The sequence below is a fragment of the Falco biarmicus genome, chromosome 12, assembly GCF_023638135.1.
Source record: "Falco biarmicus isolate bFalBia1 chromosome 12, bFalBia1.pri, whole genome shotgun sequence".
Taxonomy (NCBI): Eukaryota; Metazoa; Chordata; class Aves; order Falconiformes; family Falconidae; genus Falco; species Falco biarmicus.
The window spans coordinates 11,443,657-11,456,212 of NC_079299.1; the positions used below are offsets into that span (position 1 = coordinate 11,443,657).

General features: G+C 49.8%; 1 protein-coding gene across 1 annotated transcript in view; it reads right to left on the reverse strand.

The window, feature by feature from the left end:
- VASH2 (vasohibin 2) overlaps positions 1 to 12,353 on the reverse strand; it is a 36,686-nt gene extending 24,333 nt beyond the window's left edge. Inside the window, exons 1-3 of the mRNA XM_056356972.1 lie at positions 11,765 to 12,353; positions 6,574 to 6,662; positions 4,136 to 4,192 (exon numbers count right to left, since the gene is read on the reverse strand). Of these exons, the coding sequence (XP_056212947.1) occupies positions 4,136 to 4,192; positions 6,574 to 6,662; positions 11,765 to 12,061 (443 nt within the window). The 5' untranslated portion in view covers positions 12,062 to 12,353. The remainder of the gene's footprint in view (positions 1 to 4,135; positions 4,193 to 6,573; positions 6,663 to 11,764) is intronic.
- Positions 12,354 to 12,556: the final 203 nt, after the last annotated feature.

Genomic DNA, 12,556 nt, shown 5'->3' on the forward strand with positions numbered 1-12,556 from the left:
TGTTTTCAAGAGCCCACCTGGATTGTCTCCCTTGCTTTCTGCAGTGAGAGAGGGCCCATGGAGGAGCTGGTTTTGCCACTTTAGGATGTCTTCTGTTTAAAATGGCAGCATCTGCAGACATCTCATGGGAACCATGAATTCCTTTCACTCCCAGATTTTTCACTAGGGCACCCAATTTCATATATATGTCAGAAAAAGCATGTCCAAAACTGGATCTCACCAGCTGGCACCCATCACACTGGAGTCACTTCAGAGATAACTGTGCTTAGGAGGAGAGGCTGCCCGTTACCTTCAACAGAGAGTCCTACAGACTTTAATGAAATTTGTATTAGTGAGATCCTCCAGCACATTTTTCACAAACTTACTTCTCCTTCCCTAGGCCCTTGTATTTGCATGAGGTCCACTAAATCTCCCTCTCCCACATTTTTCTAAAGCTCCTGGCAGTTTTATGCTTCCCAATGAAGCCAAGAAGGAAGTGAAAGGCACCAACAGGAGTAAAACAGCAGAGCAGCTACTGCTCTCATGAATCTTCTCAAAACCAGTTTGTTTCAATGGCAAAAACACTTCTACCACATGCTGAACATAGCACCATATCTGTAACATTCTCCCTTTGTGCAAGACAGAAGCAGATGTTCAAATGCCTTCTGCAGCCTATTGTCTGGAAATGGTATGAGCCCATTTTTCTTTACAGCCCCATCAGGGTTCTTTAATAACATGGTGTGTTGAAACAGTATTATTTTCCATTCCCCCCTTTGCTGTTACTTGGTTGCATCGTTCCCATGTGACTGCTTCTATCACACTCTTTTATTGCAATTGATCACCCATTATAACTGCAGTCACTGAGTGTCTCGCCATCTTCACAGAGCATTTCTGAGCTGTAATTTCTCAAAGACCCCAGAACCTACCAAAACATCAGTTTTTCCTTCAGTCATAGGTCCTGCTGATCAGCTGGCGCTGAACTGGAGGAAACAGCACAATACCACACCTACCTACACCCCCCCCAGATACTCTGTGGAAGGCAAAAATACTTGTTCTCCCTTGCGGCTCACGCCTGCATCCTAGAACAGAAGCTTGCAGAGGGTTTACTGCTCCTTGTAAAGCCAGTAAAAAAAAATCTTGTTGCCACTGAATTCACAGTTACAGGTATTACTAGATATCCAGAAATACTTCTTTTTCTAAAGCTCTTAAGTTATCTAAGGTTGGCAGTTTTAAAGAACAGCTATTTCAGTTAAAGGTACCATTTTTTATCAGACCAGTTGTACCAACAAAAGCTGTAATATAATCCCATATGGGAAAAGGAAAACCAGCCTTACTGGTGTCTAAAACACTTGTATTGCACACATACACACTTATCATGGATCAGTAGAACTGAACTCCACAGGGTGCCCTTTACCTACCCAGTACAAAAGGGTACATCACGAAGCCCGTGTGCAGGACACCATCCTGGGTCAGGATGCCTGTACACTCTATGAGCAAAGCACTCCTACGGTGGATGTAGCTACATCTGGATTTTGTACAAATACAACAAACTCAGGCAAGGTTAGACACTAACACATTTTCAGACATGGTTTGCCAGTGCAACAGGAATACCACACAGTTTGCAGGATCACATTTCTACCACCCCAACTCACACAGCAATGCCAACAGAAATCTAGTATTTTCAAAAGTGTTATCTGTAGTCTAGACAAATCCACAGGGTGTCTGGCAGTCTAGAAGCAAGTTGATAGCTACCAATGACGACTTCTTAAGAGAGATTGTAAATACTAAATTATAGCAAGCCTGTGTCCCTTAATGTTATGAGTCCCTATAGATAATTTATGCTCTTCTTCCTAAGCACAGCCATGCATTTTTATTCTCTCATGCATCTCACTGATGCTGACAGTAAATCTCTATAATATCTAGTCCTTCCCCCATAATAGAAAAACTCATTAATATGCCCCAGCTGCTTTAGGACACTTTCACATGAATTTATGAATATTCAATTTCCATCTAGTGCTCAGCTTCTTTGTGTCCAGCCACTGCTCTCTTGAAGAGAGGCTGCCAAAGATCTTGTAATACTTGCATTAGCTTTGAGCCCTCATATTATGAAATAAGCAATATGTTTAATATCAATAAGTCACAGCTCTGGGAACAGCCCCAGCTTTCAAGAGATGGTGGCAATTGGAGACACTCAGCATCTCGCTGAGTAACTTGCAAATACAAACTTCATCTTGCAGCAAGCGAGGCCTTTTACACCAAGAAACTTGCTCAGCACAGCATTTGTTACCTCAGCACAAGAAACCTGTTGTCACCACACTGGAAGCAGTTTTCTTGCAAAGTGGAACACACCTCCCAGGAAAAAAACAAAACTTGCAGGTGTGGGGAGTTTTTCAGTTCTGGTGAAAACTGGCCTGGCAGCAGGAGAACAAATCACCAAGGACAAATGCAAAAAAGTAGATAACCTCAGCTGGTACAAACAGACACACACCCCACGTGAAGGAAAGGAATGCCTTCAGGGAAACCTCAACATTACAGAGCGATCAATGCATTATTCCTCTTCTCAAAGCTGAAGAAACCAAGACATGGCAAGCACTCAAGCCCCACTGCACTATGACAGGATCTGGGCAGCTAAGCGTGCTCCTAAGAGTTTCGCTACTCCTAGCACCCCTGTCCATCAGGTCAAGGAGCAAAGCAGCACAGGCGTTAAGACTTAACACTCTGCAAGTCCAGCATACACCAGGTGCAGGCAACTGTGCCTGGCAAGCTGGCAGCAGCTGCCCCAAGGGGTTGGATTCTTCCCAGGGGCACTCTCCTAAATTCTGCAGAAGTCCTGCCACCACATACCAAGTCACTCCCAGAAGTACTAACAGCGACAGAACAAGAAGAGAAGTCAGACAAGTCCCCAAGCAAACACTACAGCAAGTAAATAGTGAAAATGGTACCACTAAGGAGAGAATCCAAAGCCACAGGTACATCTCCATCTGTGAGCTCTATATTGGTTCCCTTCCAGGGAAGAGTACCGGCCTCGTAAGTCAGGCTTTCATCCAGCCCAGGACGACACTGACTTTTCAAGTGGTGAGTGCTGAGCACAATTCATTTTCATCCTCCACTTCCTTGGAAAAAGTAATGGGGCAAATTTAAAAACAAGTGACTAGCCTGAAAATTAGTTTAAGCTTCTGTATACCCACCTACCACTCAAGGCAGAGTTTTTTCTAAACTAGTTCCACCAGTGCAGTGAATATTACATAGAGAAAGGAAGTGTGAAAGATTGCCGTCAGCAAGACGAAAACCTGAAGCGCAGAGCTGGGATGGAAACTGGAATTTACAGTGACAAACCATTAGATTAACGACAGACAGCTGGGGAGAGCTAGAGACAGGCCAGTCTACAGGAGTAATTATATTGCGCTTACCTAAATTTCACCCTAAAATAAAAGCGTAACTTCTTCCACACCACTTCCCGCTCTAACCTGCTGACTTACTGGGTCCTACTGAAGCACTGCCCTAAGTATGATGCAGTTCTTACATGCAAGGGATCCCAGCCCTCTCTTGCCAGGCTCCCTGTGTATATCTTTGTACTTGCAGAATGCATCACCAACCAGCACGTAAATCCATCATGTGGAAGGAACAGCAAGATGAGCAGCAACAGGAGAAGCACAGCCAGGACTTAAACAGTCTATTGCGATCATCCAGGGGAAAGGACTGTGCCCAAGATGTCAAAATTCATGCAGCGTTTTGAACGGCTGATCTCTTCCTACCATCAGCAAAGGCCATTACAGCACAAGCAGAATCTCAGGACTTACACAGTTTCCATAAAAACAGCCCAGCCCTCCCAACTCAACACCAACAAGCAACAACTGAGAGTTTTCCCAGTCCTGTGTATTTAGTTTCGGCCTGTAGCTATGCAGCTCCCACGTGGCTGTTGAGCAAGACCAGCCCTTCCACTCCTTGGCTCTAAATGGGTCCATTTGTCACCTGGCAGCAAGCTGGGATGCTCCTTGCAAAGGCAGCAACATACCCAGTTTTGGCCCTGCCAGAGGAGCCATGGCATAGAGGAAGCAGCCCTCCCATGCCATGGTGCTACAGTGCTCAAACACCCAAGGTGATCAGCTGGTATGATGTGAGATAAGGGCACTAGACCACTTCCAGAGACACTTACCCACTTAAAGGTCTGGTTTTTCTAATCTCGAAGAACTGTGTTCCTGTGTGATTGTATCTGAATTTTGTCTGTTAAAGGAAAGTTGCTTGAACAGTTAAACAATAAAATAACAACGCTCAAAAGGTGGATTTCAGTTCTGATTTCCTGTTGAAACAAGCAGAAAGCCATTGACTCTCAACAGAGGTGAAACCCTGGCATGTGAAATAAAGCAATTACTTCACTTTTTTATGACATATTAACCGGCACTAGATACAGAGTCAAGCAAAAGTGTTGTCTAAAATGACACTTAAATTTGGTACTTGAGGGTTATGAATACTCCTTTCCTCTAGGTCCCACTCACTATTAGGTTAAAGTTTGAAAAAAAAAAAAAAAAAAGGCTTCTATTTGGGCAAGAGAAAGCTTTTAGAGACTTCTCAAACCAATCAACATCATTCATGGTTTGAAAGAATTTATTTCCTTTTTAAGTTTCTAACTCAAGTCAGCCACGTAGCTCATATATGACCTGTAAACCAAAAGCATGGCAGGTGCATCCATTTACACCTAGTAAATATAAACCATTCTCTAAAAAATACAGTGCACATGAAATCAAAATAACCAGCTAAGTGCAACTGAAGAACATGAGTTAACACTGTGAGCACAGGAGAAAAGTTCATCACAAAAGGATGCCAGCAGAATCACCCATCAAAGAAACCTCAGCACCACTCACCCAGCAGTGCAAGCTACCATGCAGTAGTACCACCACCACCACAAGCAGCCTCATCCTGCTCCTTTAGCACAGCTGTCCAAGCAGTAATTCAGTAAATCAGGTTAGTAAACCTATCTGTCCAGTAAAAACAAATCAACAAAAAAAAAAAAAAAAGCCAAAGAAACAACCGAACAAAACCCCCAACAGCAGCAATAACAAAAAATAAATCACACCATCCACTTACTTTTGCTAGGTTATTTTTCCAGTTGTTCCCCAACCTAGTTCCCAACACAACCATGGGAATATTCACGCCAGTAAAATTGTGGTGGTGATACCAGGGTAGAAATAGGTGACCCTACGGAGGCAAAGGGTACCTTGCAAGGCATAAATAGCACTGCTGCTGGCTTTGTAACCGTGGTCTAAATAAAGACTCTAGCTTGCACCAGGATGCTCTGAACTGACATCAATTAGAGTTCAGAGTTCTCCAGAAATGAGGCTTTGCTTCCCTCCCACCTTCAAAACCTCATTCACGAGGCCCTTTCAGAGTGCTCTGAACAAAGCACAGAGCCTCTTGTAGCCCTCAAAGGAAGCCCAGACCCTGTTCCTCACCCCACTTTGAAGCTTTTCTGAGCATAGATCCAAACCCCGTACCTAAGACCTGCTCCTGCTACATAGCAGAGTGCAGGATTTCAAAACCACTGGGGGTGGGGGGGGTGGGGACTATATGTATATAAATAATTTTTGGAGTTGTGTGTGACATGGTCTCCTCTCTGGCACAACCCCACTGAGCAGCAAGCCTCTTGTCCTGCCCAAGCATCTGACATGCAGAAGAGAAATGCACCATTCCCCTGCAGAGCAGGCTAGCCCCAGCCTCCCTCTCCCCATGGCAGCTGCAGTGGCTCCAACCCCTGCTGCTGCCTTGATCCCAACCACTACTCCCCAGCAGGCTACCCATGCCTGCTATTTTTGGATGCTCTTCCAGCTGCCGCCCATATCCTTTCCTAACTCTTACCAGGACTTTACATACATTCCTCACCCTCGCTGCTTCCCCACACACGCACATGTACACACACAAAAAGGAAGAGTTTAGAAAACAGGAAAACAGAAGAGCAGCATCTGGGCCAGCAACTCTCCCATCCCAGCCAGGCAGCTATGGAAACAGACAGGTATCAGGCATGGGGGTAGACAGATGTATACATCTCTGATGAACCCCCAAGTGGGACATCTGGAAGCAGGGATTTCTTTGGTCAGTTCCTGTGTCACGCGGCAAGTCTGCCCACCTCGGGGCCAGGACAGCTGCTCATGCTCCCCACCCCAATGACAAAGCCCTCCCTGCAAGCTGAGCATGAAGGTAGTCCTCAGGGAGCCCCCACAGGGGCTGCCAGGGCAGAAAGAGAAAAGGTTTGCCACAACGCTGGCTCTCCCTTAGTCACTTTATGACAAAATGCTGTATTATTTCTCCAGGCATCACAATCTGATTATAATATCCTCATAAGCCAACTGAAAAATAAGCATTTTATTCTCATCAACGTCACTTCAGGTAAATTCTTCAGTATCATTTAATTACATTCCCAGAGGATTTCTGTGATTAGCTCAGTACTGCAGGTGCCATCTCAAATCCTCAGAGATATCCTTTTCACCCTTGAATGATCCCAAGCCCTTGCAACCAACTAGTGCTTGGTAAAGTCCCTGTTAATTCATGCCAGGTATAAGCCAGCCTTCTCTCTGGAGACTGCATGCTGGAGAAGGATACTGCAGCATCTTCATGTAGGTCTGTATTGCCTGGAGCCATTCTGGGATCGACATGGAGAGCTTGTAGTTTGGCACTGGTGGCACTGAGGGCTGGACACACAAAAGAGATAAAGAGGTTAGACAGTTACTGCTCCCTGCAGAGCGGATAAGTGATTTACTTGGGCAGCGGCACATGCTTAGTGCAATGCAACGTGGCAGCACAGATGGCTCAGACCCCACGTGAACTCAAGCATCAGGCAAAGTCATCCCGCTGACAACAGGGGCTGCCCATACACCAGAGCCAGCCCCATCCCTGACCATGTGGAGGGGGACAGGGTAGGCCCCCGCCTCAGCGGGCTGCTCATCATGACCACCACCATCCCTTAAACACCACCCTGCGCGGGCAGGCAGTCCAGCACAGTAGGCCAATGCTTCCCATTTTTCCCCTCTAGCACAGAGCGGTTTGGATGAGTACCATTCCAGCACTGGCTCTGCTGTCCTCCCTCCCCTGAGAAACCATTTCAAGTCTAATTTTTTGTTTCCTCTGTCATAAGAGAAAGATATATAGAAAAAGAAAAAAAAGACAAGGATCCCAGGCTGCATAATTTCCCATCTGCCGCATGTCAGTGGCACACTTGCTGGGCAGGAAGCGCATGGTACCTAGAAGACCACCTGGGACCCAGATCTTTAATGATATTAAGACACTTAAAGATATAGGCTGGCAACGTAATGGGATTTTTCCAAAATCCCGTAAGACATCTGCTTGTGCCTAAGCACTTTAGAAGCCGGGACCTCAATCCATATTTAACCCCAAAGCTTTGTGGCTCCTGTAAACATGCAGGAAAGGGGCATGGCCTGCTCCCAGGTCCCCTTAATTAGGGCAAGACTGTAAAATATGGGGTCAACATGCTAAAGCAGGCAGTGTGGCTAAAAAGAAGTCAGTTCAATTCTCACAAATGCAGTGGATTTAAATATTAATGCAGACCCAAATCCAGGAACCAGCAGCTTGAGCAGTCGTGGCACAAGGCACAAAGGAAAACGTGCAGCATCCGCGGGCCCACATCGAAGTTACAATAGTTTGAAGACAATGAAATGCGCTATCACTGCTCTAAATACACTTCACGTCTATGATTACAGGTAAGAAAAGCAAGCTCAGGCAGTATGGGGCCATCTCCACCACACAGACCTTCCCCTCCGGCCCCCACCTCCCCTGTGAGGGAGGGATAGGTGTTTTGCTTTCAGGGCAGGAGCACCGATAACCCAACACGACCAAACCCCAGCATTTACTACACTGACTACACTCAAATAGTAAACATACTTCAGAGAAGGGGGAAAAACCCAAATAGAGACTCCTACATGTAACACATTTGAAGTGGCAAGCAGGCAGATGGGCCGGCCCCCGGCTCGCTGGCACGCATGGGCGCCCACACAGGCTCTCTCCTCACAAGTGGGAGTTACCAGCAAGGCTCATTAGCACTTCTTAATCATCGATTCCACACCTAAGCTCTTCATTAGAGGCAATTTTTTGGTTTCACGAGTTCCTTCTGCCCCCCAATACCCTTTGGTCTGGACAAATTGCCCGCCTGTCCCCGCCAGCACTGCGGCAGGCCTGGACTCGGCATGCCAGACGGGGCTCCCATTTCAGGAGCAGCAAGTGGGTGCAAGAGGGAATTAAGGCCGGCCTGGCAAATCCTTCCAGGGGTAGTCACTTCTGCTCAGATATAAATACTCCTTTTCTTCCAGGATAAAGACACTCTAGGTGCACGCACTACACAACAGGCCAAGGTGCCAGGAGCCCCACCCGCTGCAGAACGGCTGGGGGACAGCACAGCCCTTTCTCAGCGCTCCATAAAATGGAGGTCCCTGCACTTGCCCAGCTGTGGGGCCACACAGCATCCCATAGGGACTGCACCAGTGCGGAGGGACGCAGCCCTTGCTGTAACCCACAGTGGCCACCCTCATCATGGGGGTGAGGTTTTTTGGAACTCCATGCGAGGTGCTCCCCTGTCTCCGAGGCAGATGATCACGACAGCCACCAGGCACGCTCAGGTAAAGAGAACCAGGGTTTTCCCAGCAGCTGACACGTATCCCATCACCTGTCTGTTAAAGCTACCCAGGCAGGCCTTGCTGAGCTGGGATGCCCAAGCCCCTCCAGACCTTGGGACATGAGGGAGAAGCAGCCACCAGTCTCCCCCGCGCAGGATGGCAGCACTGTCCTCTCTGCCATGCTGGGCAAGCAGTACACGGCATCGTGCTGCCAGCCAGGCCAGGAGGTGGACAGCCACCCACTACTCCCACTCCCTCCAAAGAAACCCCATTTTTCCCCTCTAAATTCCTGCCCTAGCTGCAGGAGCACCGACCTGGGTGCCCAGCCAGCACAGAGCAGAAGCCAGGGCTGCACGATACCAGCAGCAAAGGAATGCACAACGCTGCTACGGTTGAGGCTGCAGCCCTCCAGCCACCAGTGCACATCCCAGCGCAGCAGCCAGGAGCTGCCGAGGGTTTGTAGCAGGCGGCCATAGCCGCCAAGAGGAAATGCAGACACAGCACTACAGACTGTGAATTTATAAAGCAAGTGAAAGCCAGGCAGATGAAAGGCCTTGACCCTGTATCAGTACTTCCAAGCAGTAGCAGCTCCAGAGACAGCAGAGCTGCTCCAGTGCAAGACCTTGTGGCAGATCTGGAAATTGTTATCCTGTGGCTAGAAATGCTGTAGTCTCAGATCACCACAGACATCCTGCGTTAAAAGTTGTCTTGCCTGGTTCTACTGTGTCTCATTCAATGATCAGAAAGTCACTTTCTGCTAGCTCACCCTTGCAAGTACAGTTAGCTAGCATGGATGAAGGTGGCAGGCTAGAGCCCTAAATGCTGATGAGATGTTTAATTCATTAAGACTTCCAAGAACACAGGCCACATAAAGCATTGCACAGCCCTTCCAAACAAGGAGCCCACACCTTTCCCAGAGCTCAAGCCAAAAGTCAGAGGTGGGGGGTGCAATCAAGGGACTCCTTGGGTTCCAAAATTGCCCCTCTTGCAGACAAACCAGCTTTTTATGAGGATTCTTCCTCCTATGAGAGATGCAGCCCTGCACCCCTGCAGTTTGTATTTGTTCCACTTAAAGACAACCTCGCCAATATACAGTAAGAAACTACTTAGCACCCTGCGTGCATGATCACCGAGACTAATACCAAGATGATTAGAGCAATCAAGTGGAGCTTCTTGGGGAGAGGATGAAAACTCTCTCCCATCACTAGGGATTAAGAACAGATCAGATGCAAAAATGGAGCAGTCGCACACACTACTCGCTCAGCCTCCAGCACCTACCAATGCAAGCAGATTACAAACCATTTTCTCACACGCATAAGTTTCTCTTGTCACTCCCAATTAGCACTACCTAGTCTTTCGCCCGGTGCCATGTACCCAGCAGCACCCACCAATTAAAAGAGCTGTACCATCATTTAAGCAACAACTGTCCCCTCACACTCCTACTCTGACCCAGAAATTACCATCACGACTTTAGCAACCTACTACCTACCTTGTAGCAAACAAACCTGCTCCTAACCTTCATTTGCTCACCTGAGCTGTACTGATCTTAACGAGAACTAGGTGATGCTCAAAACTACCCTCTGACCCCAGAGGTCCCAGGCTTAGCCATCAAGAGCTAGTTAGTCACAGGGGACACCAGGCCCTTCTGCCCTTGAAGAAGTTAATCACTGAGACAGGGAGCTTGCTGCCGGACAGCACTGGAGAAACACAGTGCAACTTTTACAGCGCCCTCCATGGATTAGCAACTAGTAACTAACATCAAATGATTTATCCGAGCAGATTTCAAACATTTTTCCTCCTACCCAGCTGCAGCACATGCCACACTGAGTCAGCCTGAGGAAGAAGCCATGGGCGATGCTCTCTGGGACACTGCAGCAGACAGCATGTGGAGCATGTCTTTCACCAAATACTTTGTCAGCCAGTACGGTTATCACCAGTAAAAGTTACATGCTTTGGAGCTTGGAGGTAAGGAAAGAAAATCAAGTCCAGCGTGTGCTTTGCTGTCTCTTAACACCAAACAGATCTGCAGGCCATTTAGACTAGTGTGTAAGCCGGTCATGCTGCTGAAACGAGAAGTTCTGCCCTCTCCCTGCCCCTTCATTTCTACCTCAGGTGCCTGTGCAAGTATGAGATGAACCACACCAAGGAACTACAAAAAAACCCAGCATAACCAGATTATTCTTTAGCTGGATCTGCTTCCCCGTCCAAACAAAGGCTGGTGCCAGCATGAGGGAAGCAGGGGAACAGAGAGAAAGAGATTGCCCCTTTTGCACTTATGCTGAAGGAAACATTGCAGAAGAGAGATGAAAGGCCTTTTCAGCCTGCATCTAATTTGACAAGCGCCTTCGCAAGACGGCCCTACTCAAGGTACTTCCAGCTTCTCCACGCGCAGAATTTTCCCTTTCTACCCTACATAAAGAACTTGTTTCATACTTATCACTGACAACTTGGCCCATGACAATACCGGCCCAGCCATCTCACCCCAGCATGCACAGGGGTATGAATCAACATGGACTTCAGCGGCCAGCTCAGATGAATGCTGCCTGATGGGACGAGTGAATCAAGCTCCAAGTCCACCAAAGCCAGCTGTGTTAAAGACATTGTGGCCAGTAATGCAGCGCAGTGGTGAGAAGCCTTGGAACATCAGCAGACAACATTTTATTTGCTGGCTAGAGGAAAAAGACTTGGGTCAGGCAGAGCCGTTTGGAGCTTGTACTGAGGAACGTACAAGACAAAAGCATTTGGAGTCTTTCCATATACTGGAAATCGAACGTCTGAGTTTTAAATCCCTTACTACATTTCAGGAGCAAGGAAACGCCTGTGTTCCAGACAGCTGAGCAAAATGTGCTTCAAATCGCACAAAGCACTTCACTCAGTCCCTCAGGATTTCTTTTCATTCTTGTTTTCAGCTTTTTCCTCCCCAAGGCGAAAAAATAATTTTCTTCCCGCTTGTCTCCCAAGACGCCAACTCCAGCAGCCGAGTGTCCCGCAGCACAACCCCCGCCCCCGCCAGCCGCTCCAGCTCTGCCCCGGCGCCCCCCGCAGTGGACAGGGGCCAACCCTCGCCTCTCCCGTCCCCTCGGCGCCCGCGGGATGCCCGGCTCTGGGCTTTGCGGCACCCCCTCTTTTTTTTTAAGGGGGGGGGGGGGGGGGGGGCTTCGCCTTACCCGGGCCAGGCGGGCGGCGCTCCGGATGGCCGCCGCCACGGCGCCGCCGTCGGGGTGCACCCGCTCCACGTGCCCCCACATCCGCTCCCAGGTCTGCCCGTCCATGGGGAAGCCGCTCTTGTTCACCAGGAAGAGCGACCCGCCGTCCCGCTGCTGCTCCTCCTCCTCCGAGCCGCCGCCGCTCCCGCCGCCGCCCGCCGCCCGCGGCTGGGCGCTCCGCGAACGGCCCCCCTCCTTGCCGGCCGCCGCACGGCGGGTGCTCCCGCGGCCGCCGCCGCCCGCCGCCGCGCCCGTCATGGCCCCGCGGCCATGCCCGAGCCCCGGCGCGCCGCGGGGACCGCTGTCGAGAGGCGCCCCGCGGCCTCGCCGCCGCCCGCGCCCCCTATATATATTTAATATATATATGTGTGTGTGTGTGTGTTACGTGCGTGCGGCAGAAGCTGGGCGCGGGGACGGCCCCTGGCTAGCGGCGGCCGCCCGCCCGCCCCGCGGCACGGTAGCTCGCTGGCCCCGGCCCGGCCTCAGCCGCGCTGGGGGCGCGCCCCGCGCCGCGCTCCATGCCGCCGCGTTACCACGCTACCGGCCGCCCGCCCGCCCTCGGCGCGCTCCTATTGGCGGTCGCAACAAAGAGGGGCGGAGCTCGAGGGGCGGGACGAGCCGTGACTGGCGGAGCCGCTGCCGGGCGGCGCCCCCTGCCGGGCGGCCCAGATCACCGGAACCGGGCGGCTCAGACTGAGCCCCTTCGCCCGCAGCCGCTCCGGCGTGCACGGCTGCCGGCGTGCCGTGCCGTGC